General features: G+C 49.0%; 10 protein-coding genes across 10 annotated transcripts; 5 read left to right on the top strand and 5 right to left on the bottom strand.

The window, feature by feature from the left end:
• Positions 1 to 77: 77 nt before the first annotated feature.
• Positions 78 to 2,914, top strand: DEU56DRAFT_234782 (uncharacterized protein). Its single transcript, XM_041345213.1, has 2 exons — positions 78 to 565; positions 624 to 2,914. Exons 1-2 carry the CDS (start codon positions 286 to 288, stop codon positions 2,765 to 2,767), a joined length of 2,424 nt encoding a protein of 807 aa, XP_041215401.1. The 5' UTR covers positions 78 to 285; the 3' UTR covers positions 2,768 to 2,914.
• A 966-nt stretch (positions 2,915 to 3,880) lies between these two features.
• On the top strand, positions 3,881 to 7,247 carry DEU56DRAFT_234799 (uncharacterized protein). Its single transcript, XM_041345214.1, has 22 exons — positions 3,881 to 4,267; positions 4,320 to 4,432; positions 4,481 to 4,535; positions 4,591 to 4,775; positions 4,829 to 4,913; positions 4,962 to 5,073; positions 5,126 to 5,169; positions 5,222 to 5,309; positions 5,357 to 5,423; positions 5,470 to 5,517; positions 5,571 to 5,578; positions 5,636 to 5,688; positions 5,739 to 5,871; positions 5,927 to 6,016; positions 6,063 to 6,137; positions 6,191 to 6,343; positions 6,395 to 6,439; positions 6,488 to 6,520; positions 6,568 to 6,682; positions 6,738 to 6,860; positions 6,909 to 6,960; positions 7,019 to 7,247. The coding sequence occupies exons 1-22, from the start codon at positions 3,978 to 3,980 to the stop codon at positions 7,104 to 7,106; spliced, it is 2,055 nt and encodes a 684-aa protein (XP_041215400.1). The 5' UTR covers positions 3,881 to 3,977; the 3' UTR covers positions 7,107 to 7,247.
• Positions 7,248 to 7,379: 132 nt separating this feature from the next.
• DEU56DRAFT_723336 (uncharacterized protein) lies at positions 7,380 to 8,851 on the top strand (the record flags this gene model as incomplete). Its single annotated transcript, XM_041347765.1, has 4 exons — positions 7,380 to 7,798; positions 7,850 to 7,947; positions 8,011 to 8,365; positions 8,416 to 8,851. The coding sequence occupies 4 exons, from the start codon at positions 7,380 to 7,382 to the stop codon at positions 8,849 to 8,851; spliced, it is 1,308 nt and encodes a 435-aa protein (XP_041215399.1).
• A 109-nt stretch (positions 8,852 to 8,960) lies between these two features.
• On the bottom strand, positions 8,961 to 10,999 carry DEU56DRAFT_724041 (nuclear protein; the record flags this gene model as incomplete). Its single annotated transcript, XM_041347804.1, has 4 exons — positions 8,961 to 9,284; positions 9,337 to 10,026; positions 10,081 to 10,650; positions 10,709 to 10,999. 4 exons carry the CDS (start codon positions 10,997 to 10,999, stop codon positions 8,961 to 8,963), a joined length of 1,875 nt encoding a protein of 624 aa, XP_041215398.1.
• A 147-nt stretch (positions 11,000 to 11,146) lies between these two features.
• On the bottom strand, positions 11,147 to 13,020 carry DEU56DRAFT_234738 (uncharacterized protein). Its single transcript, XM_041345212.1, has 2 exons — positions 12,601 to 13,020; positions 11,147 to 12,551 (listed from the first exon to the last, which is right to left on the bottom strand). Exons 1-2 carry the CDS (start codon positions 12,856 to 12,858, stop codon positions 11,226 to 11,228), a joined length of 1,584 nt encoding a protein of 527 aa, XP_041215397.1. The 5' UTR covers positions 12,859 to 13,020; the 3' UTR covers positions 11,147 to 11,225.
• A 984-nt stretch (positions 13,021 to 14,004) lies between these two features.
• Positions 14,005 to 15,031, bottom strand: DEU56DRAFT_723733 (uncharacterized protein; the record flags this gene model as incomplete). Its single annotated transcript, XM_041347786.1, has 3 exons — positions 14,005 to 14,418; positions 14,477 to 14,734; positions 14,786 to 15,031. The coding sequence occupies 3 exons, from the start codon at positions 15,029 to 15,031 to the stop codon at positions 14,005 to 14,007; spliced, it is 918 nt and encodes a 305-aa protein (XP_041215396.1).
• A 1,448-nt stretch (positions 15,032 to 16,479) lies between these two features.
• DEU56DRAFT_906574 (P-loop containing nucleoside triphosphate hydrolase protein) lies at positions 16,480 to 19,286 on the top strand (the record flags this gene model as incomplete). Its single annotated transcript, XM_041356833.1, has 19 exons — positions 16,480 to 16,710; positions 16,780 to 16,847; positions 16,901 to 17,016; positions 17,073 to 17,127; positions 17,181 to 17,362; positions 17,419 to 17,515; positions 17,567 to 17,675; positions 17,723 to 17,766; positions 17,819 to 17,906; positions 17,956 to 18,022; positions 18,074 to 18,124; positions 18,178 to 18,185; positions 18,245 to 18,306; positions 18,357 to 18,438; positions 18,491 to 18,580; positions 18,632 to 18,724; positions 18,778 to 18,930; positions 18,984 to 19,058; positions 19,113 to 19,286. 19 exons carry the CDS (start codon positions 16,480 to 16,482, stop codon positions 19,284 to 19,286), a joined length of 1,845 nt encoding a protein of 614 aa, XP_041215395.1.
• Positions 19,287 to 19,799: 513 nt separating this feature from the next.
• On the bottom strand, positions 19,800 to 21,613 carry DEU56DRAFT_766971 (cell division control protein 14, SIN component-domain-containing protein). The gene is made up of 6 exons (XM_041351123.1): positions 21,442 to 21,613; positions 21,239 to 21,383; positions 21,108 to 21,182; positions 20,933 to 21,057; positions 20,631 to 20,872; positions 19,800 to 20,583 (listed from the first exon to the last, which is right to left on the bottom strand). Exons 1-6 carry the CDS (start codon positions 21,493 to 21,495, stop codon positions 19,854 to 19,856), a joined length of 1,371 nt encoding a protein of 456 aa, XP_041215394.1. The 5' UTR covers positions 21,496 to 21,613; the 3' UTR covers positions 19,800 to 19,853.
• On the top strand, positions 21,594 to 23,280 carry DEU56DRAFT_766968 (uncharacterized protein). Its single transcript, XM_041351122.1, has 8 exons — positions 21,594 to 21,737; positions 21,802 to 21,883; positions 21,940 to 22,118; positions 22,174 to 22,199; positions 22,265 to 22,466; positions 22,518 to 22,575; positions 22,632 to 22,746; positions 22,803 to 23,280. Exons 1-8 carry the CDS (start codon positions 21,720 to 21,722, stop codon positions 23,026 to 23,028), a joined length of 906 nt encoding a protein of 301 aa, XP_041215393.1. The 5' UTR covers positions 21,594 to 21,719; the 3' UTR covers positions 23,029 to 23,280.
• DEU56DRAFT_723869 (Aldehyde/histidinol dehydrogenase) lies at positions 23,141 to 25,452 on the bottom strand (the record flags this gene model as incomplete). The annotated part of the gene is made up of 15 exons (XM_041347792.1): positions 23,141 to 23,208; positions 23,260 to 23,663; positions 23,714 to 23,864; positions 23,918 to 23,991; positions 24,040 to 24,215; positions 24,277 to 24,409; positions 24,464 to 24,527; positions 24,577 to 24,603; positions 24,656 to 24,662; positions 24,713 to 24,745; positions 24,796 to 24,831; positions 24,881 to 24,952; positions 25,006 to 25,121; positions 25,178 to 25,271; positions 25,324 to 25,452. 15 exons carry the CDS (start codon positions 25,450 to 25,452, stop codon positions 23,141 to 23,143), a joined length of 1,584 nt encoding a protein of 527 aa, XP_041215392.1.
• Between the last annotated feature and the right edge of the window lie 167 nt (positions 25,453 to 25,619).

Genomic DNA, 25,619 nt, shown 5'->3' with positions numbered 1-25,619 from the left:
ATTTGTGGTCGTTATGACAAGCAGCGACCGGTGATACGTATTACAGTCTGAATGTGAAGGATGATTTTAAGCCGAACTTCTGCTGTCTCGTTCAAGTCTCATATGCATGGGACACAAAACGCCGCAGAACGCATCACTAAATCTCCTTTTCTCTTTTCGCTTCCCCAGTGCTAAGCAGCAGTTAACGATTGGACCTGAACATTGACTGACAGTTATCATCATCCTTCGTTTCAAGTTGGCCACCATCATCTCTGTTGTCTAAATCTCCCTTCTAAGTTATCTCATATGCTTTCTGGGGCAGTAAACACCACTCCTCGGCCACGGCCGCCAGGTCGGGCACGGAGAATTTCTACCCACGTCAAAACTTCTCCGCCTCCTCCATACGCTGCTAGATCACTTCTTCATGATCCGCTGGATCTGAAACGAGAGTCTTTCAACGGCGCATCTGCAATCACTGCGTGGGACGACATCCCTAACAATCCTCATGTTTGGAATGGGAGGTCCCGCGAGGAGCTTTCTGATTTACTGCTGAAAGCCGATGAACTCATCAAAGACCGAGAAAATGGTTTGTCGTTCAATGCTTTATTTTAGAGAGACGAGCTGAAATCTTTATCCCCTTGTAGAACTCAGCGTCACCACAGCCGTCTGTAAATCATTGTACGAAAATAATTTAGAGCTCCAGGACAAGCACAAGGCGCTTATCGCCCGCTTGCCTGCTTCATCAGCATCCTCTCCATCCGGATCCTCGTTATCCTCTCCAACGAATCCCGGAACACCTCTTCCACACTCCCCTCATTACTATACCAATATTTCTTCCTCCCGTGCGAGCACCAGTGCACATCGCTCTCGCCGTTCGCAGAGACGTGTCTCTGTCTCTCCTGCGGACCTTGCTTTACTTTCAGATCAGAACGCTGAGCTCCTTGCCAAGCTAGAAAAGCTTGAATCTGAATCTGCTCATACAGATCAAGCGGGACGGCGAAAATTGCGCGGTTTGGAGAAAGAGATTCAAGGGCTCCGAGAGGAGCTTGATAAAACTCGCGCCAGGAGCGACGAGCTTGAGGAAAAGGCAAAACTTGCTAGTCTCAGTCTCGAGTCTGAAGAAGCGTCGAAGAGGCGACACGAGAGAGAGGAACGAGTCCGCGCCCTACGGGGTAAAAGCGAGAGTGATACAAGTGACGGAGAAGTACGAGACTTTGCGCCAGGGGGAACACTTGCTTCTCGAGGGAACTCAAAAAGACCTACCGGGCTAGGCAAGTTAGAGAAACACAAGTTTTCGTCGCAGGGTCTACGCCGGCATGCTTCGGAAGCCATCTTTCGTTCGGCTCCTGTCGATCACAAGCTTACTGAGCGATCTCGAAAGATGTCCATGTACGACGGTCTCTCTCGATCATTCCCGCAGTTCCAGTTTCCTCCTCCTGCTCAGGCGCCAGCCCCGGCAACGCCCGAATATGCACTCGTGTCCCAACTCCTTCAAAAGATCCACGAACTTGAGCAGATTAATGCACAAATAACTGTGCAACAAGCTAGAACGACGGCGTCGCTGCAGTCGGTCCAAAGAGATGCTGCGAGCATCCGGCTCATCTATGAGAGCCTTGGCGATGCCGATACCATTGACTGGTTGGATGGGGATGACAGCATCGAGAATCCCGGTGTCCACGAGGAAAGTGAACATGACGAGGAAGACGAGACGATCCGTTTTGCCAGTCTCCGTCGGTCTATGCTCGTGGATTCCTCGGTTGATTTTGATAGCGGCATCGAACCAGACAGACAGAGCAGTATGCGACACCCAATACTTCCAGAACTCTTTCCTCTACCTGCACATCATCGCGCCCGTCGATCTGTTGTTGGATTATTTGATCCCCCGACTGTATCTGATGTCAGTAATCCACCATCTGTACAGTCACTGATTATTCCCGGCCTGCCACCCGTCCCTTTTGTTCCTCAGCCCAGCACGGAAGCCGTGACCCCCGAAGAATTGGACTTATCATCACCTCTGGCTGCGGCATTGCCTATCACAGAATTCACAGGCCGCCAGACGCTAGACAATGAGCTAGGACTTGCATGGGGCAACTGTCCTGGGAATGACCACTTCCGAACACCAAGTTTAATTGACCTTACATCGCTTTCACCTTCTTTATCCGCTGGCAACGCCGTCGGCGTTCCGGCACCCGGAACCCCTTCCGCGGAAGATATCCTGTCCTTTGTCCCTCCTTCTAGTTATATCTCAGTTCCTTCCACATCTTCCAGCTCGTTTGCGGAGCATGTTAGCTTGCAACCAGGTACATGGCAAGGTATTCACGACTCTGAGTCCGTGACGTATAGTCCGCCCAACGCGCACATGGAAACAATTGCAGACAGGAAGCGTCGCAAATCACATACCATTCGCATGCGCACAAACCACTGGAATGAAGGTCGCTTCGAAGCGACACTTCTTTCTGCCCCGCGGAGGGAGAGCTCTGCTGATCTCGCCCGTCCTTCCACTCCGGTTCCCCAGAGACTCGTGAACGAGTTCGTGGATAGCATAAGCCGCCATCGGACTCATGCCGTTTCCCGCAATATCACAGACGACGAGCCAACGACAGGATCTGCTTCGCCCATCTCCCTTCGTCAGGAACAGAAGCCTCAGCAGCGAGGGTTCGTATCGTTCATCTTGGAGGTGTGGTTGTGGCTTCAGTTTGCTATCGTTGTTGTCGTCTTTCTTTGGGCGATGGCGAAGCGCGGACCGAAGAGTGTGTTGGATGAAGCCCAGAGACGGAAGATTCAATGATGGACCTCAGTTTCATATTGTATTGTAATAGGGTTAATGTTGAATATGCCCCTAATGATATTGTTTTCTCTACGCAATCATTGCTGATCAGCGCCACCAGACCTGAAGTTCGTCACACCTTTGTGCTCTTTGGCAAGTTATATCACTCCATTCCTTGATCTTCGTGCACGCCGCGGTCACGTGCCATGCACAGAATGTTCCAGCTAGTCTTTGACGCGGACTCGGATGACGACTGGCATGCTCTTGGACCTGAGCATGGGATACTTACGCGGGTCCCGGTTCCTGCCAATGTGCTCAGAAGGAACGGTAAGTACTACCGGCAACACACGTCCAGCTGAGCGCACGCAATTTTTTTTTCTGTGGCGTTCTCTCTTCCACCACGTACACGCTCGCTTAAACGGTAGTTAAACCTGCCGAGTTCTTCGTTGTCTTTCCTTTTTTTATGAGATGCCAGGGTTACCACCACAGCTGTGCGCTAGTGCTATATATATGCAATGTGCATGCTTAAACACTTCAAATATACAGTTTGCTGGTCAGTCAGCAGCGCGCTAGCCGAGAGAGGGCCCGCACATCCCGCATCCGAACCGAGGCGGACTCGGAGTCCCTGAGTCTAATAGTAATTGCCAACCGCATGGGCCTCTCGGACCCCACAGAAGTCTGAGCAGTAAAGACGAAGCTGGAGCTTGCCCATGATGTTTTGGAGCGTGTCATCGGACTTTCACTCAACTTCACATCCCTGTCTCATCCGCTTTCTCGCGTGAAACAAGGCTGTCCTGGCCAGCGTCATCAGCTCAAAATGTAAGCCCCAGGCCTTAGTCGTGGTCCCTGAGCGCTTGATAACATTTTTGTGGCTCCACAGACATACCTACGACTACCCAGCGGTAGAATGAAATGTTCCTTGGCAAATGAAGCGTTCCTGTGCAATTGAGTTTGTATCGCCATTTTCGACCTTCTTTCCCCAGGATTTGACATCTCGAACGGATCTTCGGCTGTTCGCTCCAGTACAAATGCTTCATTGCCAGGGTTCAACCTGTGCTTACAAGTGAGGGTCGACCCTTCCCAGCAAATCGCCTGTTTGAATTGTCTGTTCACACGACAACATCAAAAGTGACAAATCCGTTGGCGTTGACATGAGAGTATAAAGCGACAGAAAGCATCTTTTGGATTGACGCCTTGATCGATTGCATAGACGACTTCCTCTCTTTTTGACATGTCCGAAAAGTCTAACATACAGGAACCACTCGTGCAAGCTATCCGAGTCCCCTCTGCCGAAACCACCGAGTCCCCACTACCGATTAGAGAGGCCTTTCCCGAGTCGGCATGTCCCGAAACGTCGACAGCTTCCCCACCTCTTGCTGTGGACATGTCTCCACCTGTAATCAAAGAAGCACTAATACCGCTTCCAGTCAGCCCTGCGTCAAGTTCTGTCACGCTTAAAGAATGCAAGTCCGGCATAACCGAGAAACAAGAGAATGGCTTCCTTCGACGTTGGCAGCAATGGTTCACACTCTCTAGTCAAAGTAACTAGGTGATCTTTATTGATTTTTTCTAGGGACTGGCTTCAGGATTGCTGGAAATCCTACGAATACATCGAAGAGACTCCCCGTGTGGCCACCCGAGAGCCTAATTGTTTCTACCTAAATGTTCGGCGGAGGACAGATAAAGGTGCGTCCTTAGGTGTTAGATAGCTGCCATTGATGTATCGGTATGTAGATAAACCAAAACTGGTTTTCAGTGATTTTAGTCCGGTTTTGCTCGCCTGCTTACGGTATGGCGTATCTAAGCACTCCGTTCATCAGATAATGAATGATTATCTTCCGCAGCTCTATTGTGGGGGGCGAATGCTTGAGCACACATCCACAAGTTCCCATCGACGAGTTGCTTTTGGAGCTAGATGTGTTGGACACTCGCACCAATGACGCACGTACGGCTTTGCTGGAAGAAAACAACGAAGATGGCGTTGTGCAAAGTGCGAAAGCGCTCGGGCATGCACATGAGGGTCTACATGGTATGTAATTCGTACTCATTATGAAGACTCATTTAATGTTTTTGTTATGGTAGATGGTGACGCGCGCACGTATCTTACGGCCGCAGTCCAGCAGCTTGGAACCCTCCTACTCTTGCTTAAAGAAGAATTCAAACCAGTGTGCGATATGTTCTGTGTTAGCATCTGTCGGTATCTGATTTCCCATAGAGCTGAACGATTGAAACACGCAATAGTACACGGTCGCATACCGCGCGATCTGCTGGAGTTCTACTTCCGGAAGGATCAGAAGTACTACTACTGCGACGACAATGATGATTTTGTAAGAGAATCAACAACACTCCGCGAGATATTCATATAGATGAAGCATGCAGGATGCATTCCGCTTGACTTCAACTTATTACGATGACTTTGACCAGTGAGTTGTAAATGGCACGTGTGGTTATGGCTTTCCTCATTCTCTTCTGCAGAACATTCACCCTTAACGGCGAGGGTGCATTCTGGAATGGAGCCAAATGGACTGCACTCGAGCGAGGTCGGATGGTTAAACTGGCTGAGGTCTGTTTCCGATACTGTCCTGCTTTCATCGTACTCATGATAATCAGGGGTCATTGATCTTGTCTGATTTCCGAACCACCAAGGTAACGCCCGAGATATGCACACGGCTTACAGGTAAGAGCGCATGACTCGCAAATATCCCTCGTTAACCCTGCTCAAGAGCGCGGCAGAAAGTACGCCTCATTAGCAGGGGTCCATCACAGACTTCGTGCGTTCTCTATTTCCTGCTGGCTTATTGTGTATCAGCCTTACCCCTCTTAGACAGAGGAGTGCGCCCAGTCATGAGATAGGTGGATAGTTTCCCACTGACCTGTCGTCTCCAACAGCGACGGATCATGGTTGACCGCTTAGGCTGGAACACGTTCGGCTACAACCATACGTAAGGAATTGTTTTCCAGCCATTCATTGTGTGATCTCATTGGCGACTAGAGATGACACCCCTTTCCCTTTCCCCCTTCTCCGGGACAGAAGCAAGGCCCGAGATGACGATGTCTTACCCGTACCCGAAGCTGATATTGATCTTCTCCCACGATTCATGCCAGGTTTTGATCTGGAACGCAAGGTAATTGCAAAATTAGGTATCCGAATACCTCTGATAGTGCTTGGCGCGTTACAAGTCGTGGGGCTTATTCGATGTTGATGAAGTCGAGCCAATAAAATTCAATGAAAGTGCCTGGAAGCACATTGTGCTCGACGAAAGCTCAAAGGTGAGGCCAATCAATTAAATTTTTGTTCGGCTGCTCATTGTGGCAGGATGCTATCGAAGGAGTTGTGGGTTCATTCGACTTCAGCAAGGAGGCCACGACGGATGAAGAACAAACGGGCTTGGTAGGTTGATTCATCTGTTTGTTCAAAAACGGCGTCGGACGTCTCGCTGGCAGGTCATACTTCTGCACGGACCATCAGGGACCGGCAAAACTGCCACGGTTGAAGCTATCGCGGAACATTTCAGGCGGCCTTTGTATTCCCTTGCAGTCTGTTCCCTTCCGTTGGACACGACCTTGCTTGTGGACACGTTGACATCACGTTTGGATGTATGTTTATTGATTATTGTCCATCTAAGTGCAAATTCATTACTCTCACAGGCAGCGAGGACATGGAATGCCATAGTATTGATTGAAGCTGGAGATGTGCAGTATTTTGCAGGTTTTATCCGTCATGAGTTAACTTGCATCTAGATTCTTATGCAGACTCAGAGGCTCGAGCCTATAGTGTGTATTAGCTGTATCCGCCTTGTGTTACCCTGACCTGCGATCAGATGGAGGAACATATTCGCATCTCAACGACACTCGAGTTCTTTGAGCAGCACCGGTGCCTTGTATTTGTCACTGCCAGAACTACATGTACCGCATACATGTCCCATTTTGCTATGAGTACAGGTTTCATCTGCTGATTTATAAATACCGTGCTCACACGTCACTCTTACAGCTATCCAGTATCCTGAATTAGATGCTGACTCCCGTCAAGTTATGTGGTCCAATATGCTCTCAGGGGAAGAAAGTAATATATCTCGCCGAGATATCGAGGAGCTATCCAGAGTTGCGGTCAATGGTAAGTAGCCCTACCATCTTGTAGACAATCCGTTGCAATATGTTGCAGGTCGGGCAATGAAGAACATTCACAAGACGGCCAAAGCACTCGCACGCTCTAGGTACTTATCTTTATCTTCCGCGAGATCTCTGATTGATCCACTTTCATTGATGTCATAGTAAACAACCTCTATCTCTATGCCATTTGAAGACTGCTGCCAAGACACAAGGACAGGTAGAAGGTGCAGGATATCATCTTTACTGGTGACCTGGCCCAGAGGCGTTTAAGATACCCTTTAATTGCAAGAACATCTTTAGATGGACAATGTATGTAGACTCTGTAAACACACATATCGCTGTGCGGTTTTCTTGGATTTTTAGATGTAGAAAGTACGATTGCTAGTGATCAGTCTGAAATTCTGAGTGAATCGTTGATAAGAGAGCATGAAGAAATGGATCGCGTGAGTTCTTGTCACGTGTGTCGTCACATGATTCACTCATATTATGACTTTCAAATCGCAATGCAAAGTCTACTTCCAAAATGTCATCATCGGCGTCCTCATCAGACTCTTCTAGCCCACCACCGGTTAAGAGAAAGAGGGTTGCTGAAGAATGTGATGATGTAGCGCGCGAAGCAGTCACAGCAGACACCGCACCAGCCCCAGAAGACAGTGTCGCGTTGTCTCACGCCGAAAAACGCAGACAGAAGAAAAAAGATCAGAAAGATCAAGATCGGCCGTCGAAAAAGAGAAAGGCGACTGATGGTTCCGTGGCTGGTGCCTCTACCAAGGACTCGAAGACTACTGGCAATAGCAAACCGAAGCGTCAGAATTCGGTCTGGGTGGGCAATCTCTGGTTCAAGACTACGCCAGATACACTGCGAGGTTTCTTTGATGGCGTCGGGGAGATCACGCGAATACACATGCCAACGAAAAAGGGAACTAAAGGAGAGAATATGGGGTGAGTCGAATTGTTTCCTGCTAAATGCGTGGTCGACTGAAGACAGGATAGCTTTGCCTACGTCGACTTTGCTACATCGGATGCCAAAGTCACAGCCATTACCCAGTCTGAACGAGAGCTTCACGGTCGGAATTTGTTGGTCAAAGACGGTATGTGTGCTCGCGGAATCCCCTGCGTATATAATGTTCAAGCTTGCGTTTGCGCATATGTAGGAAATGATTTTGCGGGCCGTCCCATAGCTACACCTACGGCGGGAACGCCAGAGGACACTAAGGGTCCTTCTGCAGGCAAATCAGTGAACGGCTTGACGAAGACTCAACAGAAGATCCTGCGGGTACAGAAGCAGCCTCCTGCACAAACATTATTCCTCGGAAATCTTGGTTTTGATACTACAGTGGAATCGATTCGTGAACTCTTTGAGGCCCATAGACACCCGCAAAAGGCTGGAAAGGGCGTCAAAGCAAACGACGCCGAGGCTACTGTCGGGGAGGATAACACTGTCACGAAAGATGTTTGGTTACGAAAGATCCGCATGGGAACTTTTGAAGATAGTGGTGCATGTAAAGGGTGAGTGATTTGTCGTACAAGGCGTGTGTAATACCAACGGAAGCATCCAGATTTGCCTTTCTTGACTTTACCAACACCGAACATGCAACTGCTGCCTTGCTCAATCCTCGCAACCACCGTCTCAATGGTCGAGATTTAGTTGTAGAATATGCTTCTGCTGACGCAGTCCGTCGAGGCGGTGGTCCAAGACTACAACAAAGTGAACACAAAAGCGGTCCTGGAAAAGGACATGGTGGTCGGCAACACGACGCTGAGTCGCATCCACGGTCTCAGTCGCGCCCGAGAAGGCGCGATGAAGATGAAAAGGAACACAGCACACAACAAGATGGTGCTGAATCAATACCTCGACGGAACCAAAAGGAGGGCCCACGACATATAAGAGCTGACAGGGCTCGAGGACGCCCGAAACCTGGTGCCGCACTAGCTCAAGCGCCACGTGAATCTGCTGCTATCATACCCAGCCAAGGTCAGAAAATTGTGTTCTAGGATATCACGATAGTAAGGGATAGCGAGAGACATAGCACTGTACACCCCAATGGTAGATAGCATCGCAAAATCCCTTTGTCTACATGGACATACCAGATGCACTTTTTAGTTATGAATCTTCATCTTCTTCGTCATCCTGAACCATCCCGACGTTGAATTCACCGCAGATATCCCATCGGGAGCCTGCAGCAGAAGCTGAAACGTACTTCACGAAGCGCATAACGCCCTCGTCCCGTAGTACGAGAAGGAGTCTGTTAAAGCTAGGCTGAACAGTTAGCAAAGTGCTCTCGTCGTCGTCGTCCTCTTGCTCCCCTGTTCCCGCTGCATCATCGTGATTTTGTGAGCCAGAAGCGTCGTTAACTTGGGATTTTTTATTTGACCCGGAACGGTAGACCGCTGGATCATCCTCCTCGTCATGAGGTGCCATGTAACACTTGGTGGCGAATAAGCCAGCAAAACATCGATGAGGAAGATCTTGGCCCTACCTCCCATCCTCCCCACCCCCCAGCCTGCCAACCATGCGGCTTTTTGTCCTCTTCGTTCGCCTTCGACTTGCCAGTTGATCGCGTCTCATTTTCTTCAACTTCTGCTTGTGGCGTCAATCCCAATACCACGTCCAACCGCGACTCGACCCCCTCACTCGTTGCAAGAGTGTAGTCCAAGCCCGGTCTAAACCTTCGCGCCTCTACAGCGTGGCTCAACGGCAACAAATTTGTCAAGGCGCTTAGCCAAGCGCGGAACGCTTCGCTTGGGAAAACTTCGTCTTGTAACTGACGAAGGATTGTGTCTGATTCACGTTGAGGCCCCGTTGTTTTTTGTAGCGTACAGTAACGCCATTTGTGTGGTGGTCCCCGCGCAGACCATGCCCCAGATACGCCAGCACTGTGCGGTGGTATCCTCCCCTGACGAGTCTCACCATCAAGACCATCAGCTTGATCTGCCCCACGCAGGTCGGGTTCAAGTTTTGATACGAGGGATGCGGACAGGAAATGGTGAAGTTCAATACTTGACTCCGCGACAAATTGTGTCATCAATGCCTTCATCGTGCGTGTTTGAAGGTAAACTGGGTTTAGGAACTTTGCGAGGTAGGAGATATATTCTGTTCGGAACGGTAAATCTGGATGGAATGGCTCTGAGGAGTCGGAGTATTCAATAAAGGCGGTAGAGCTGGATGTCTGTAGTAATCCCAATGAGATGAATGCAAAAACAATACATCTTCCAAGACACACCAACTGTTCTCGTGAACTTTTGAGCTCAGGTGCTGCTTGATTAGCTTGATACCCCTCCTCGCCCTCCTGTGCTGCATGAAACCAGCCACTTATGCTAAGTCTTGCCACGCCGTCTCCTCCGACTACCACTTCTTCTACAGAATGGAAGCTTTTTCCTGGTTGCACTTCGAAGAAAATGAATTGATTCCAGCTTGGAGGGATAGCTTTGCATGGTGCAGCCTTAGGTTCAGGGATGCCGTCAACGCCGATCTGAACAGGATACAACTCTAAAGCACCTCCCCATTCTTTTTTCCACTCCTGACCGTATGGTAGTGGCATATAGAGGATGTACGAGACGCGCCTGGTTCCAATGACATCGTCGTGGTTTAGCAGATGACACCCTTGTGTGTACGAGTTGACAGACATGTCCTGTTTCGTTCCGGAGAGTGGTCCACACCCAGTGACAGCCTGGATGAACTTGCGGAACTGTGAAGAGTAGAGCGCATCGCGGAGAGAAAGAAGGTTTGGAAAAAGTGCAAGCTGAGCCTCAGAGAGGTACGAGAGAGAGGCAAGGTCCCCAGTTTGATTGACCTAGGAAAGAGATGTCGGACAACAAATAGTCAGAAGGGTTGGGATCGAGGAGGCTCACCTTGTATATGTCTGTCTCCCTCTCGGTAAAGCTCAGTTCGTTCATACATTCGTCCTTCACATTCACGAGGAGATCGTCCTGGAAAAGCTTGTCGACAATCGCATATTTGAACGGTTCACTGCCAGCGTACGTCTGACACAGTTGCTGCACATTTTCTGGCCTAAAGAGACCAGTGTAGAATGTGGACTCGTGGTCCACGGTCGGTGTCAACAAGGAATGTGTCGTTTTTAATCGCTTCAGCGAATCCGAGGAAAGTTCAAGCGAATGCGATCGCTCGCGAACCTGGGACATTATCTTCTTCGAAAGTTTTGTAAGGAAGCGCTGTGAGGGTTCTGACCAGTCACTCTCGGGAAACAGTCGAGAGTGCCACCAAGATTTGGGATTGCACTTGGTATCTAAATCCTCAAAGTTCTATGCAGCGCTAAAACCACACTAAAACCACCGAAATCGATATCATTACAATCAGTATATAGATGCATCACTGTGTATACTATTGACACATTCGGATGGTTCGCCCTCAATTACAAACCTGGCTACATGAACAATTCCCCACTCTAGCCCTCTCCTGCTTCTTGATCATTTGCACATCTCGCAGATACATCGAAGCTCTCGCCCACTTCGTGTGCCGACTTTCCTTTTGATATGGCACGATGTCAGAGTCGTCCTTGCACAGAATGTTCTCCAAGTTTGGCAAAATGGAGGCGAGGAAGGTGGCGACAGCCAACGGGTTCTCGATCAGCGATACCCCAACAGAGAGTGTGGTGATCTTAGTGTTGGTTACCCCGCCTCCTGGTACCTCAGGCGTCACAACGTTGTATGAGGTGGCGTCCATGGCAATGCCGAGAGCGCACAAGTCTGGGCAATGCAAGAGCAGACTGACAATCCCATCTAGGGTAATTTGAGGACGTTGAGGACGCGCTGGTGTCGACCACGTAGCCTCGTCGCCCAGGCGTAGTTTTGTGAGCTTGGGCCACGATTTCACAGCCCTAGTGAGGTCGTGGTCATTGATAGTAAGGTTGCCGTAGGTTGATGGTAGTGTTAGTTCCTCCAACGCACAGAATGGGAACAGGGGCGTGATTTCAGTGATTGTGAGCAGCGAATCACAAGTCAAATCGAGTGTGAGAGCTTGCACTTGTTGCGCTGTTACACGAGAGGCAAGGAGTGAAAGTAATGTTTCATTACTGGAAGATCGCGGAATGTTCCCGAGAGAAATGGTTAAACTTCTTGCGCCTATCCAAGTTGCTTCAAGGAAGGGCAGGCATGACTCAGGATCCTGCGCGCGGATTGTGAGATGGTGAAGAGAGGTTGAAAATGTGGTCGGGCTGTAGTTGAAGGAGCCCCTGTTCGATGATAGAAATGACAGTTCCAAGAATTCCAGGGATGGAAGAGAGAACAGGTGGAGCAAGGCCGGCCCGTCGACGGCTTCTGTGCTGAATGTCTTCAGCTGGTGCCAACCACATACAACTGCTGCTGAAACTGGGACGGATGCGGCTGAATCCAAGCCAGTGGTGGAGAAGGATTTCATAAGGGGACATATAGCTCCCAGGGATGATAAAACCGAAAGCATGAGCAGATTACCCTTCGCATGTAGATGAAAATCAGTTAGGGTGGGGCTGAGAAGTTTGCAAAAGAGGTGGGTGGATTCATAGCTGCCGTCCGTCCACATAAGCTTTTGAAGGCGAGGAAGTAGGAAAGGCCAGGGATGACCGCAGAGGGCATGTACGAGTTCCGTAGACATGTCAGCTGTGACACGCCGCCCCGAGTTACCAAGGGCTCGAACTCTCACAAGATACTTCTCGATGCCCCACCAGTGAGTGATCAAAATGCAACCACCACCTGTTCTCTGCATGCCATCTGAGACAGAATTCAATCATGGAGCACCGGAAACTCACCAGACTGCCGCGATGTCGGGACCATACGTGCCTGGGGAGACATGCTACTACAGGACCAAGAGTGTCTATGTGAGCCCAAAGCACATCCAGCGCAGGCTCCGAGAATGCGCGACAAGTCCTAGCTAAACATGCAAGAGTCTGGCGTCCAACATCTGCACCTCTGAACGGTTGCTGGACATCGAGTGTGATATCTCTATATTTGTTCACGGCCGAAAAAATGCTCCGGAGAACTTCATGGATCTGGAGGCAGGAGTGCATGAGTAAATGCTAGTTACTTGTAAGGGGCGTTTACCCGTACCTACGACATCCCTATCCCGATCATGACGTCAACGGACGCAAATGTCTTCCCAATTCCGGCGCGCCCCTACGTCGTTATCGCGTAGTCACGCATCACTAGTTTATTTTTAACGAACGTTGTTGGGGCCTGATGTGTAGCAGCGCCGAGGCTAATGGTAGTAAATTAGTACTTAATAGTGTCAGTTAGGAGGGACAGCTCGCCCTGAAAATAGACGCTCAGCAGTATGAGCACTTCCACAACAGGTCGCCTCGAACTTGGCCATACCGATACAACCCGACGCCAGATAGTCACGGTGGGATAAGACACTCACATAAAAACAGTGCGGCCAAAGCAGGGCCGTATTTGCTAAAACAGACGCTCAGTAGTATGAGCACCTGGAACAGCCTCAAAGGCCGGGCGATGGGTAAATATGTAATGTCCGATCGCTGGCTACCGAGTTTCACGGCTTCAGGTGTACGGGGAACTCCGGCAGGTGATGGCCGCTGATGCATGATGACCAAGCGTAGATGACTGAGCGGGTTGAAACCGGGGTTCAGTAGGTGTCATAGATGTGACTAGCGAGACTAGGGAAGTAGACGTAAGTAAAGCAAGCAATAAATAGACCCTGCCCACCCAAATATGAATTAGCGCATTGGGAAGCACCAAATTCTTGTGATTGTACGATTTGCTGCGTAATACCGACAACGGGCGACGAGTAAGCAAGGGAGTAATGGCAGCTAGAGACGGCAGTGGTAACGATCCGATCCTAAAGCAAATGAAGAGCGGGCATCAGATCCAAGGACGGAATCAGAAAGTTTGGGATGGTGCAAACATTCGGGAGAGCAGGACATATTCCGAGCTGCATGACAAGAAGTGGAAGTCTGGATAAATCGATTACATTGATGTCAGAAAAGCAATGGATTCAGACGAGTGCTACTAGGAACTTCCGCGTTGAACACCACGAAAAAAGGATGACACTGGTCCTTCTGATTCGGAATAAGTGAGAGAACTACAGTACAAATCTGCAAATTTCGACATCTCGTCAACGCAATAATACAAGTAAGAGCACATAGTACCAGAGACATGTCAGAAGTCAATACCGTCATTATCGTCCCCCCCCCCCAAACTCATGCCTTTTCGTTCTCCAAAGAAATCAGGTCAGCAGTCTGAGCTGCTCCCGGACCGCGGTCCGCAGATTGATGACGGGCCAGCGACAGACTGCGCGGTCGCACAGGTTGGGTTGAGTCAGATCGAGAAACCCATGCTTCGGTTGCGTTCGCAAGCAGCTCCTCCGCGACTTGCGGAGAGACATGGGTGAGCGGGACTGGTGCGTAAACTGGTGCGTCCACAAATTGTAGATCGAGGTCGGACGTGCAAGGCGCTTTACTTGCCAATGAACGAACTGGGAGGATATATATCCGTTCTAGGTTCCATTCGGCAGCGCTAGCGCGCGAATAGTGAGGTGTGTGCGATGACGAATGGAAGCCTTGATGGCGGACAAGAATGGTATAGTAACTCGATAAAGCCAATACGAAATGAAGCTGCGATTATCAGACCCTCAGCCTTTGGCTCGCCACCATTAAGGCCAAATTTACTCACGCGAATAACGGTGATGACAATTAGAATAACCATGAACGCGAACACTCCCCTTTCAAACCATGGTTCGCAGTTCTCGAAAGTTAGCCCTAAATCGATGAAGTCCCGCAGCATGTCCGGTTGGCGTGACAACAACTCGCAAACATTGGAGCGAACCGTTGGGCGGAAAGCAGCGTAAGAGCCTATGGCCGCAAACAGCGTGCCAAACACAAAATCTCCGACAATGTAGTCACGATATATGCGCACGAACGATGGTTTGCCCTGGCGAAGAAAGTTTGAAATTTTGGCATGAAAGAACAAAGCTCGACGCACTCGAATAATGCCTGCCAGGCCGAAGAAACAGATGGCCGATGCTGCAGCAAAATATGCGCACAATAACGCCCATACGAGGCGCACTCCGTCCTTACTTATTGAATACTCGGAGCTCTCCCACTCGCTTTCTGATTCCCATTTGAAAGACCGCCAAGTTCCAAGTAGCCGCGCTGCAAGAGCAAAATTGAATACTGCGCCAAACAAAGAAATGGCTAGCGATGTAGTCCTGTTAGAATTGAAGAACATGTCAGTCGATGGTCAAAATGACGGCAAAGTGGAGTCGTCAATCTCGTGCCCGAGCCGGGCTTTTGTAAGCGTGCGGTGCGGACTCGGAGAGGGGCTGCACAAGATCGAGCGATTTAGGTACGGACCTTGTTACAAACAAGCGGGCCATTTGTACAAAATGCTTGCTGGTCGGACTTCGGCCAAGACGAAATGTGTTGAGGTCAGTGGTTCAAGTGCAACGTTGCATATTATGGTCCGAGAAAGAAATGGAGGCGTTAGCTCGTGAATGACTAAGCATACAGTAATCAGATCGGGAATCGGGGATCGTCGCTTCGGTTCAGTTCCTTTATATAGATTTGTTCTTCTCCGAGTGCGAGGGTGCTGCGGCAATGATCTTTTTTTAACTGCAGGTGAAGGCGTGCCATGACTCGCGCTGACTCGGTGGGTCTAGACCTTGCCTCTGGAACTCAGCAGACAAAGCTCTAGAAAGTAGGTTGGTTGTTTGTCAATGGACGGTCCAAAACGAACTAATTTAATTGTGCCAGGCTGCCAGCACTTTTTTGGGCGGTCTTATCAGTAGATCCGTTCTCATTTAAATTGGTTTCACTGGGCTGATGCGGCAGAATGCATCAGAGCTATTCTTTATCTCGGCCTCCGAGCAACGGCATACCTGCTTGGAATGGCAGACGCGGGGAAACGAATCAGTCCGGCATTCTGAGTTTCTGACACATAGGACATGAGCAAATTGGCGCCGCAGTCAGGAACTCGATTGCAAACGTGATTGAAAACCTCGATGCTTTGGATCACGCTCGCCATCAAGTACTGTACAAGTACACTTGTCGTCTGATTACACTTACTGTCAAGACTCTCCGTAAGAATTGTGCAGGAATAGTTGAAGATGATTGGTGGGTGCAATAAATAACTGATTCTAACGAAGGTCACTGCAGCGATTACCCTTACTGGTATCGGAAGTGGCTCCAGGTCATTTCTTCCGCGATCAAGCGCCGCATGCTTTGTATACATCCGTCACTTCTCTCAGTTTGGCATGTAGGCCGTGACGAATTTGGTTCCAGACTATGTAGGTGAACGCAAGTTCTTAATTGTATCCTAACGCGGACTTACACCGTCTGCCAGAATTTACACAATCGCCCCTATCTTTTCGTTAACTCAAATCCGCTTGTCAAATAATGCCTTGAGACTTCGATGGGCTCGGGCGTAATGTGACTCACAAGATCCTAATCTACCACCCCAATTCTAGCGAATACGTATTGCGTATCAGAAGCTTAGTATCGTGATGCTGTCTGACTCGAGTCCTCAGTGGCAGGAACCAAGGTTCGAAACGGAGCGTGCATAACGCGTGCCATCTGATAGAATTCCCAGACAGACGAGTGGCGTTGCTGGAATGGGATTTAAACACTTCGCCATCGCTCTCTCCCCTCTCAAACCTACCAGCAGACACCTTATTCACGATGTCTGATTCTTCTTCCCTTGCAGGCTCTGAGGTCATTTCCGATGATGGCGCAGCCTCTTGGACCACGTCAGACAGTTGTACAGCTCCATTGCAAGATGCTCAAAACGTCATTCCATCCAAAGACCTGAATGTAGCAGTGCACGCTACTGGAGTCGGGGTATTGCAAGATGCTCAAAATATCATTCCATCCAAAGACCTGAATATAGCAGGGCACGCTACTGGAGTCGGGGTCAGTAACAGCACGTTCACCGTATTCACCGTAGCCACGAGACTGAGTCTTGCCCATCGAATGAATTAGGCAGAAGACGACACAAGCCTCAAAACGCAGAAAAATCAAGACCGTTACTTGCGACGTTTCCAGATTTGGTCTGTACCAAGTTGATTGACCGCTCTGACTATTCGCTTACATGCAAACATAGGGATCGTGCTTTCGGCGTTTGGAAACCATATGATCCATCGTTCATCAAGCCTGTCCCTCCGCGTGAAGATCTGCACAACTACTTCTATCTCGATGTCCGACACAAAAATAGTGAACGTGCGTATTATGCTCAGCGACTAATACTGTGGGCTTGTATTGACGACTTCGTCCAGAATTCCCTGAACTGGTTGTGAGCCACTTCAGTGGAATACTGATCAAATTCCTTCGGTAAGATCATGATGTCAGTTTCTACCTGGTCGATCTTAGCATCGCCTGGACAGCCATGCCATTGGGGATGAATTCTTTGAAAGAAATCCAGAATATCGTCTTTCGGACTTTTTTTCGAATCTGAGAGACCTCAAGGCTGATCTTGCGGAAGTCTGTGATGTTCTTGCTTCAAATTTGGCCGAGGAAGACCTCAAGCAAAAGGCAAATGATATGGGTTGCACAGATGCATTGGGTCGTATGTGCTGGCCATCTTAACATGTTATTCTCTTTGACGATCATCCCTCAACACAGTGCATAAAACTGAGAAAGATGCCCGGCTGTACTTCGAGGACGTGGTGGAACACCTTGGCGTCCTGTTAGGCATGATCGAGCAGGAATTTGAACCGACGTGAGCACATTTGTATGCTTCTGCCCTGGCGTGTTAACGGCGAGGTTACAGAGCTAAAGAACTCGAGCTTCAGCTCTCTTACGGGTCCATCGCTTACGACCTGCTCGAGTACTATTTTGAGCCAGGTGTCAAGTACTATACTCTGCAGAATGGCAACTTGGTGCGTAATCCTAAACAGCAGCGGCAGTTTGTTTAATCATGATGCAGACCGGGTTTACTCTGGATAGAACATGCTATAGCAAGCACTCGGAGTAAGTCGTCGTATAGCTTACGAAGGTTCGGGCTCTCACCACTCACCTACAGAAGGTTCTCCTTGGTCGGGGAGACAACAAGGTGGGATGGGCACAAATACACTCACAAGGAAGAGACTTTCCAGATTGAACACTACGATGTCTTTGTTCCCTTGCGCTTGTACTTCACAAGAGCTCACTATAGTTCAGGGAACGATGGAGCTGCCAAAGCTGCCCTGCAAAATCATGACAGACGACGTACGCGCCAAGCTAACTGGTACGAGGGTCTTACGTTTATTATCAAAATAATATCTGAACATACCCTTAGCCCGAGGGAAATTGTATGAATCGTTCGCTGGTGGCGTCCATTACAAGTCGTGTATGTCTGACTTTTTATTGTGCCGTCAGACTAACAATTTCTGTGCTTACTAGACAAAGGGGTAACCTTTCTTCCTTCTCTTTTCTAGCACAACAACAAGCTTACTTATTCAACCCCCAGAGTAGAATTGTCATCGATCAACTTGCATTTGACAAGCGCCCCTGGGGCTACGAACGTGACCCGTACGCGACCATTGCTTTCTGTCCTAGTAAAATTGCTAATGTTGTCCTAGAGACGAGAATATCCCTGATGTTCCCGAAGGAGAATATGATCAACTTCCGGCCTCAGTACCTGGTTTCGAGCTCAAGAGCAAAGTAAGCTAAACTCCTTTAGTACAATTCTGCTGACTTACGACGAGAAACACAGACATGGCAGTCATTCTGTGTTGAAGAGATTGGTGACATCAAGTTTGACGAGAAAGCTTGGGACCACTTGGTTATAGACGATGACGTCAAAGTAAGCAGTAGCTCTTTGTACACTGGTTGGCTGATGCTGATAGTCAAGTAGAGCCTGATCAAGGGACTTGTCGATGTTACTAAGAATGCTAATACGTCGCAGCACCTTATGTCGGACGTTATCACAGGTAAAGGTGGAGGTTTAGTAAGTTTTCCTGTGCAACTCGATGTTTTTGACCTGATGTTATTCTGTGTAAGATCGCAGTACTTCATGGACCTCCTGGAACCGGAAAGACCCTTACGGCTGAAGCTGTCGCCGAACACCTCAAGAGGCCTTTGTACATCGTCAGCTCTCCAGAATTGTCGACAGTGCCTTCACAACTGGAGTCCAAGTTGTCGGAGATACTGAGCGTACGTGTGATAATGTACCAATTGCTGCAATTCTCATAAAAACGCTCTACCAGTTAGCTACCACATGGGACGCCATAGTTCTTATCGATGAAGCCGACGTGTTCTTGGAACAGAGAAGTCTCCGTGATGTACGTTTTTGAACCTGAGCATTAATATCATGACTCATTCTCATTCTGTTGTAGTTAACACGCAACGCTCTCGTTTCCGTTGCATTAAAGGTCTTCGAGTACCACCGCGGCGTGCTCTTCTTGACAACAAATCGCATTCAAACGTTTGACGATGCCTTTCTTTCGAGGTTCTCCATCGGTCCGTTCTCCCTGTTTACATCACATCAGTTTGAAATTGATTCGATCTAAACAACGATCAAATATCCCGAGCTGGATGCCTCGGCTCGCCTTACGATCTGGCGAAAGTTCTTCGAGCTTGCTGGGTGTCCACTGTGGGGCTCAGAGTCTGAAGGGTTCGTCGACGTCGACGGCAAAGAGCCACGCTGCTATGTTTCCCTCTCAGATTTGGAGGCACTGGCACAAAAACCATTCAATGGTCAGCATACCCTTGTCATCTTGCTTATCAGATATCAAACATATTTTCCAGGACGCACCATCAAGAACCTTGTCCGGACCGCCCAAGCGTTGGCACTCTCTGCGCAAGTATTGTTCTGTGTTTGCTTCCCTGTTACTCACGACAAAACACAGAAAGGAACCGCTTTCCCTCGATCATGTCAAGGTTGTTGTCCGCGCGCAGGAGAAATTTTTGACAGAGTTTGCGCAGAACCGCTCTTAGTTAGCATCTTAACGTCCTTATCGATCGCATCAGTGTCCCAAGTATGACCATCTCAACATTGTAACACCACCAAATTGTATTCCACAAGTTTTTGGGCAGAAAAAGTCTGGTACGAGGTTCCGAGAGTAGCACCGAAAGGATTAGCCAAGCCCCCATATGCCTGCTTTCCTCACACCATCGACGAGAGCATCAACATTCCCCAGCATGCCTCCTAGTATTTCTTTCTTCTCATCAATGGTCCGGACGCGGTCATGCTTGCTTAACCGCGCCTCTGTTTCCTCGGTGCTGCCTGACGAGAAGGTCTTTCTGCTAATTGTCTCTCGAAAACGTGTTGCAGAAGGCGTGGCAGGGCTAGGTGTATCAGTGACTCCGAGATCTGGTCGAAACGCTCTTGGTTTCCTGGGGCTCAGCGGCTCATAATCCACTTCCTTCCGTAGCATGAGCATTGGGCGTGACTGTAGTGGCGCCGGTATCTTCCTAGCGCTGGCTGCTATCGAGGGTGGTGAGCTAGGAGGAGTGCGTGGGTCTGATGAAGTGAAAGCGGAGGTGGAATACGACTTCTTGATAGGCGAACGTATGTGAATACCCTCGATACTAGTGGATGTAGTTGTTGATGAACCCGAGGACACGGAGAAGAAGGAGGACGAGGAGGTTGATGAACTTGATGAGGATCTGGTGGAGGTACACGCAAAGGATATGTTCGAGGCGCCAGATGCAGGGCGGGCGAATATCTTGTTTTCAGGAAGTCGAAAAGGTGTGCTAGGTTGGGTGGCAACGGGGGAGGAGGGTAGTGAGTGTGTTTCATCAGGTCGTGTGTGGGTGGGATTCTCATCCATCAAATAAAAGTAGAGAAACTCCAAGCATTTCATTCTGGAGCTACATTAGTTATTGTATGACAGATGGAACGGGGAACCCACCTGACTTCGCGTGGTGTTCCTGCTCGTTTGAGGATCTTTACCACTGCTTGAACCCCATTCACTTCCTCAAAAGCACGTATCGCTGGAGAAGAATCAACAAGAACGCATAGCAAAGTATCCAAGACAGCAGATGTTAAATGCATGAAGGGTGCAGGCTTGTCTGGTGGTCGGGAACTATTTTCCCCCAAAGAGGCATCAATGATCGGCGTATGTCGAGAAGTAAGCAATAACTCGATCAAAATCTGTGATAGATGATGAGGTTCAAATATCTGACAGACCTCACTAATGTAAACAGAACCAACCTCAAGGGAGAAACGACGACCCAAAAAGGACTTGCTTGATTTGTGGTGAAGAGAGACTCCCTGAATTATTGACAAGCCTTGGCATAACTGGGAGCACATTGTATTCATTTCAGTATCACGCTCCTCTGTGACTTAGTCAGCCGTGATGTTGAAGAAGGATAGCCTGTGTACATACTGGTGGAGGTCTTGCTTGCGCACAGATCTAGCTGAGGTGTCGTACATTGTATCCAAGCCAGGATCCGCGATGGAACTGTATCCACATTAGAGAGGTACGCAGCAGGTCGGGTGGTTGAACTTGTCCCCCACCATTAGATTCGAAGGCGTCTTGAAGGTCAAGATATGTTTCTAATGTATCATCATTGGAGGACTGCACACATGCAAGCGCAAGCTGCTGCTCAAGAACAGCCAGAGCTCGATTCCGCCTTCCAGACGATGAACGTGTCGAGGTCACCTGTAGTAGTAAACAATCTCTAATCGAACCTACCTCGAAGAACACACTTGTTACTCACATCATCCAAAGCATCCTGTAGTGTCGTCTTCATTGAACTCACTGTTGACGACATCGATGAAGAGATGATTCCGTTGTTGGGTTGTTTAGGTCTATGGCCGCCGTGGGTGCCAAAAGTAACCGCGTCGCTGCCACGTGACTGGAGCGTGACGCGGAAATTCGGAGGAGCGCATTTACGACCGTGAAGCCTGAGCCTCCCACTGTGGGGTACAAGTAAGTAACGAGTTCTGCGCTTAGGTGTGTATTCCCAGACTTCCGCACTCTTTGTTATTGACCATCATGGCACCAATCTCAACAGTACGTGCAACATATATCTGTTCAGGTGCATCTGTATGCTCACATATTGGCATTGCGACTGCAGCAATGGTCGCGGCTGATTCGCTTTGTCGCCGCGGAGACCGCACAAATCCACATCGGACAACCTGTCGACCCTAGGCTTGATGGTAAGTCACAGGCTCATTCTATACTTCCTTGAATACATGTTTATGGTGACGTGCAGTTGGCCTTGCTGCATGGAACAAACAGACCATCAGAGCTTATGAGATCTCTGGCTCCTCCCTTGACTCTGCCGCTCACGTTACGAGCAACGTCCTGACAGTTGAGAAGCTCCTCTCTCCTCTCTCTCGCGAAGAGATGAAGGTCGTTCGGTGCCTGGGTCTCAACTACTCGGACCACGCAGTAAGTCCTGTTGAAATTGAGCCATGTGGTATAATCTTGACGAAACCACAAACAGGCAGAGATCAACATGCCTAAGCCTCCGTAAGTTGAGGCTATCCAATGTCCGCCGGATTCTATTAAAAATTACAAACATCATTTGTATACAGTGCCCCAATCTTGTTTTACAAGCCCCTGGCGTCGATGATCGGTCCCAACGCACCAATCTTCATTCCCAAGGTTGCGCAGCCTGTCGAAGAGCACCTCTCCGACTACGAGGTGGAACTCACTATCGTCATCGGAAAGACGGCCAAGAACGTCTCTGAGGCGGACGCTCTTGACTACGTCCTCGGGTACACTGGTGCCAATGATGTAAGCCCTACACTGTGGTTTGGCCACCTGATCTAATTTCTGTGACAATAGGTGTCATTCCGCAAGCACCAGCTGACCACCTCCCAGTGGGGGTTCTCCAAAGGGTTTGGTACGTCATTTAGAACGGACGATATAATACATAGCTTCATACGATGAAATTTACAGACAACACGACCCCCCTCGGTCCTGTTCTTGTGTCAAACAATGCTATTTCCAACCCCCAGGACATCCCCCTAACTTGCACACTCAATGGAAAAGTTCTCCAGGACGGTAACACCAGGTAATCGAGTCTGCACGCACTATAGAGAATAAACATGACCTGATTATTCTTGTTAGCGACCAAATCTTCAATGTCCGGAAAACGATCTCTTTCCTTTCTCAGGGAACCACCCTCGAGCCTGGAACGGTTATCTTGACCGGAACGCCAAAGGGTGTCGGTTTCGCGAAGAAACCCGCCATTGTACTCAAGAATGGCGACGACTGTAGAGTATGGTTGGGCAACGGTATTGGCACACTCGTCAACCCTGTCATCGAGGAAGGCCGTTACCAGGCGAAGTTGTAAATCTGTAGCCGCATATACCGCCATTCTTGTTCATATGCATCCATTATTCTCGTGAATTGAAGACAGCGGGTAACGGATATGATACATAGTTCTTGTGTACAAAAGTCTTATCTCAGATCCCACCAAAGGCAATGAGCTTCTGATTCAAGTACTCGTCAATGCCGTGGCCACCCTCCCGGCCTACACATCAAGCATTAGATACTGGTCAGACAGGAAGAATGTAGAACTCACCAATGCCACTCTCTTTCACGCCACCGAAAGGAATAGTAGCATGACTGATCAGCCCAGTGTTGGTGCCGACCATACCAACCTCAAGCGCCTCTGCAACCCTCCATACACGCCCCACATCTCGACTAAAGAAATATCCAGCAAGGCCCACATCCGTGTCGTTTGCTAGGGCAATTACTTCCTCTTCTGTCTCGAATTTCGTCAGAGCTGCAACAGGCCCGAACGTTTCTTCAAAATTGAAAAATGCTCCAGTAGGAACCTCAGAAAGGACAGTGGGAGAAAAGAAAGCTCCAGGGCCATCGACACGTTTACCACCAACCAACACTTGAGCACCACGAGAGACAGCATCTTCCACATGTTTTGTAACCTTTGAGACTGCTCTCTCATGAATGAGAGGACCATGCGTCCTGTGAATAGATGAGTGAGTAAACGAGATTATCTGGAGCATTGTACCAACGTTGTTTCATCCAGGCCATTTCCGACTTTAAACGCAGTTACTTTCTCGGCGAGTTTAGAAGCAAAGTCGGCGTAGACTGAAGACTGGACGTAAATGCGGTTTGCACAGACACAGGTCTGTCCTGAAATACGGAATTTGCATGTGATAGCCCCTTAAAGAGAGAGATCAGCTTGGAAAGGGTTTGGAAAACCTTCCGGCGCCGACCTTCAACAGCTTTGTCGATATCAGCGTCATCAAAGACAATGAAAGGTGCGTTTCCGCCAGCTTCGATGGAAATCCTACGTAAAATGTTTATAAGGACGAAAGGGTATCTGGGTGGTGCTTACTTCTTGAGTGTCGAGGCAGCCATACCATACAAGCTCTTAGCGACAGGTGTTGATCCGGTGAATGTCACTTTCTTGACTATTTTGCTTTCGCACATCTCCCGACCGACCTCAATAACGTTCTTTTGAGTTGTAACAATGTTGATGACGCCGTCTGGGACACCTGCACGACGAGAGAGCTATCAAATAGCAATGACGGTGAAACAATATCACAAAGCAGTAAGTATTTAGAAGTCCTACCTCAGCTAGTGCAAGAGCTGAAAACGGTGTCTCAGGTGGGGGCTTTATAACAGCCGTACAACCTGCTGCGAGTGCGGCACCCAATTTTCGCGTGATCATGGCAGAAGGGAAGTTCCACGGAGTAAAAATCGATCTGATGTCTTCCTTGTAAGACGGAGTATTGGAGGGGCACATGAAAAGATCTTACACGACACCGACAGGTTGCTTAATTACAACGTTCCGAATGTTGGTGAACGGTGAAGGTATGTGTTCTAGGAAAAGTGATTCGTGTGTGAACTCTTTGAAACGGGGAAGACCTACCTCCATATGTTCGAACAGCCTCCTCAGCTTAAATGACGCATATAAATGGATGTTCAAGCCATCTGATGTAGAAACCTACCATACCACTGCGAATAACATGTAGTCACATAACTCGATTGAACTGAAATTGACTTACCTCCATGAACGATGCACTGTAGACATTCTCGCCCTTGTTTTCAAGATATTAGCTTATACCGAGGGATGGTGGGTAACTGTTACCTTCGCATCCGCCAAAGTCTTGCCATTCTCCAGTGTCTGCCAAATAGGGTGAGCCAATCAACGATTCATTAAGTACGACACGCACAATAATCCTTGCCAGGTCATCATTGTGTTCTTGCATTAGACTGTAGAACTTCATCAGAATGTCATGACGGTGCTGTCATGCAGGTATTCGTTAGTATGCGCTGGCATAGATGATAAGATACCAACCCGAGCCGTAGTTTTGCCCCATGTCGCAAAGGCTTTCCCCGCAGCTGCAATGGCAGACTTGGTCTCCTCAATGCCCATCTCTGGAACAGTCCCGAGCTCCTCATCTGTCGCAGGGTCTGCAATATGTCTCTGAGTTAATTGGTCATTTCCCACTTATAAGAGAATAACAGACTGGTAACAAGAATGGTTCCACCCTCCTTTGCGCTCACCCACTTCCCATCGATATAAGATTGATACTTTATCAACGATGGGTCCTGCAAACCCCACTAGAAGAGACCTATCAACTCAAACACCAAACTCGAGTTCGTGCCTACTTACGATATTAGCATTCGTGCTAGCCATTCTGTACAACAAGCTGAGACTCGACCGACTGGACCGTTTGGTTACAGTTGGCGCTTTCACCAACACTCTTAGTGCCTGAGAGAATGGCAGGGGTTGTGGAAACATCCTCCTTGTGGAATTCCAGGCCGTTCACGGATGCAGGAAAGCCGTCCGCGTTCAGGTCTGGGTCAGGTGATCGAGTGACCTCATGATTTCCGCAAGCAGTTGGCTAACTTGGCCAACAGTGAGAATTTCTTGGACAACGACTTGGAGGCGTGGCACGCTAGTGAGCT

Source organism: Suillus clintonianus (genome assembly GCF_016758775.1).
Source record: "Suillus clintonianus strain FC179 chromosome Unknown DEU56scaffold_2, whole genome shotgun sequence".
Classification (NCBI taxonomy): Eukaryota; Fungi; Basidiomycota; class Agaricomycetes; order Boletales; family Suillaceae; genus Suillus; species Suillus clintonianus.
The sequence above is the reverse complement of the archived record's forward strand: the minus strand, read 5'-3'. Positions and strand labels throughout refer to the sequence as shown.

Coding starts and splice junctions, on each gene's coding strand:
- DEU56DRAFT_234782 (XM_041345213.1), top strand. CDS start 286: ATGCTTTCTGGGGCAGTAAACACCACTCCTCGGCCACGGCCGCCAGGT. Junction 566..623: donor CATCAAAGACCGAGAAAATG/GTTTGTCGTTCA, acceptor ATCCCCTTGTAG/AACTCAGCGTCACCACAGCC.
- DEU56DRAFT_234799 (XM_041345214.1), top strand. CDS start 3,978: ATGTCCGAAAAGTCTAACATACAGGAACCACTCGTGCAAGCTATCCGA. Junction 4,914..4,961: donor AAAGAAGAATTCAAACCAGT/GTGCGATATGTT, acceptor GATTTCCCATAG/AGCTGAACGATTGAAACACG. Junction 5,424..5,469: donor GATATGCACACGGCTTACAG/GTAAGAGCGCAT, acceptor ACCCTGCTCAAG/AGCGCGGCAGAAAGTACGCC.
- DEU56DRAFT_234738 (XM_041345212.1), bottom strand. CDS start 12,858: ATGCACTCCTGCCTCCAGATCCATGAAGTTCTCCGGAGCATTTTTTCG. Junction 12,552..12,600: donor CCCGACATCGCGGCAGTCTG/GTGAGTTTCCGG, acceptor GATGGCATGCAG/AGAACAGGTGGTGGTTGCAT.
- DEU56DRAFT_766971 (XM_041351123.1), bottom strand. CDS start 21,495: ATGTCGTCAACAGTGAGTTCAATGAAGACGACACTACAGGATGCTTTG. Junction 21,058..21,107: donor CGCAAGCAAGACCTCCACCA/GTATGTACACAG, acceptor ACTAAGTCACAG/AGGAGCGTGATACTGAAATG. Junction 20,584..20,630: donor GGAACACCACGCGAAGTCAG/GTGGGTTCCCCG, acceptor ATGTAGCTCCAG/AATGAAATGCTTGGAGTTTC.
- DEU56DRAFT_766968 (XM_041351122.1), top strand. Junction 22,119..22,173: donor TCAACTACTCGGACCACGCA/GTAAGTCCTGTT, acceptor AACCACAAACAG/GCAGAGATCAACATGCCTAA. Junction 22,467..22,517: donor GGTACACTGGTGCCAATGAT/GTAAGCCCTACA, acceptor CTGTGACAATAG/GTGTCATTCCGCAAGCACCA.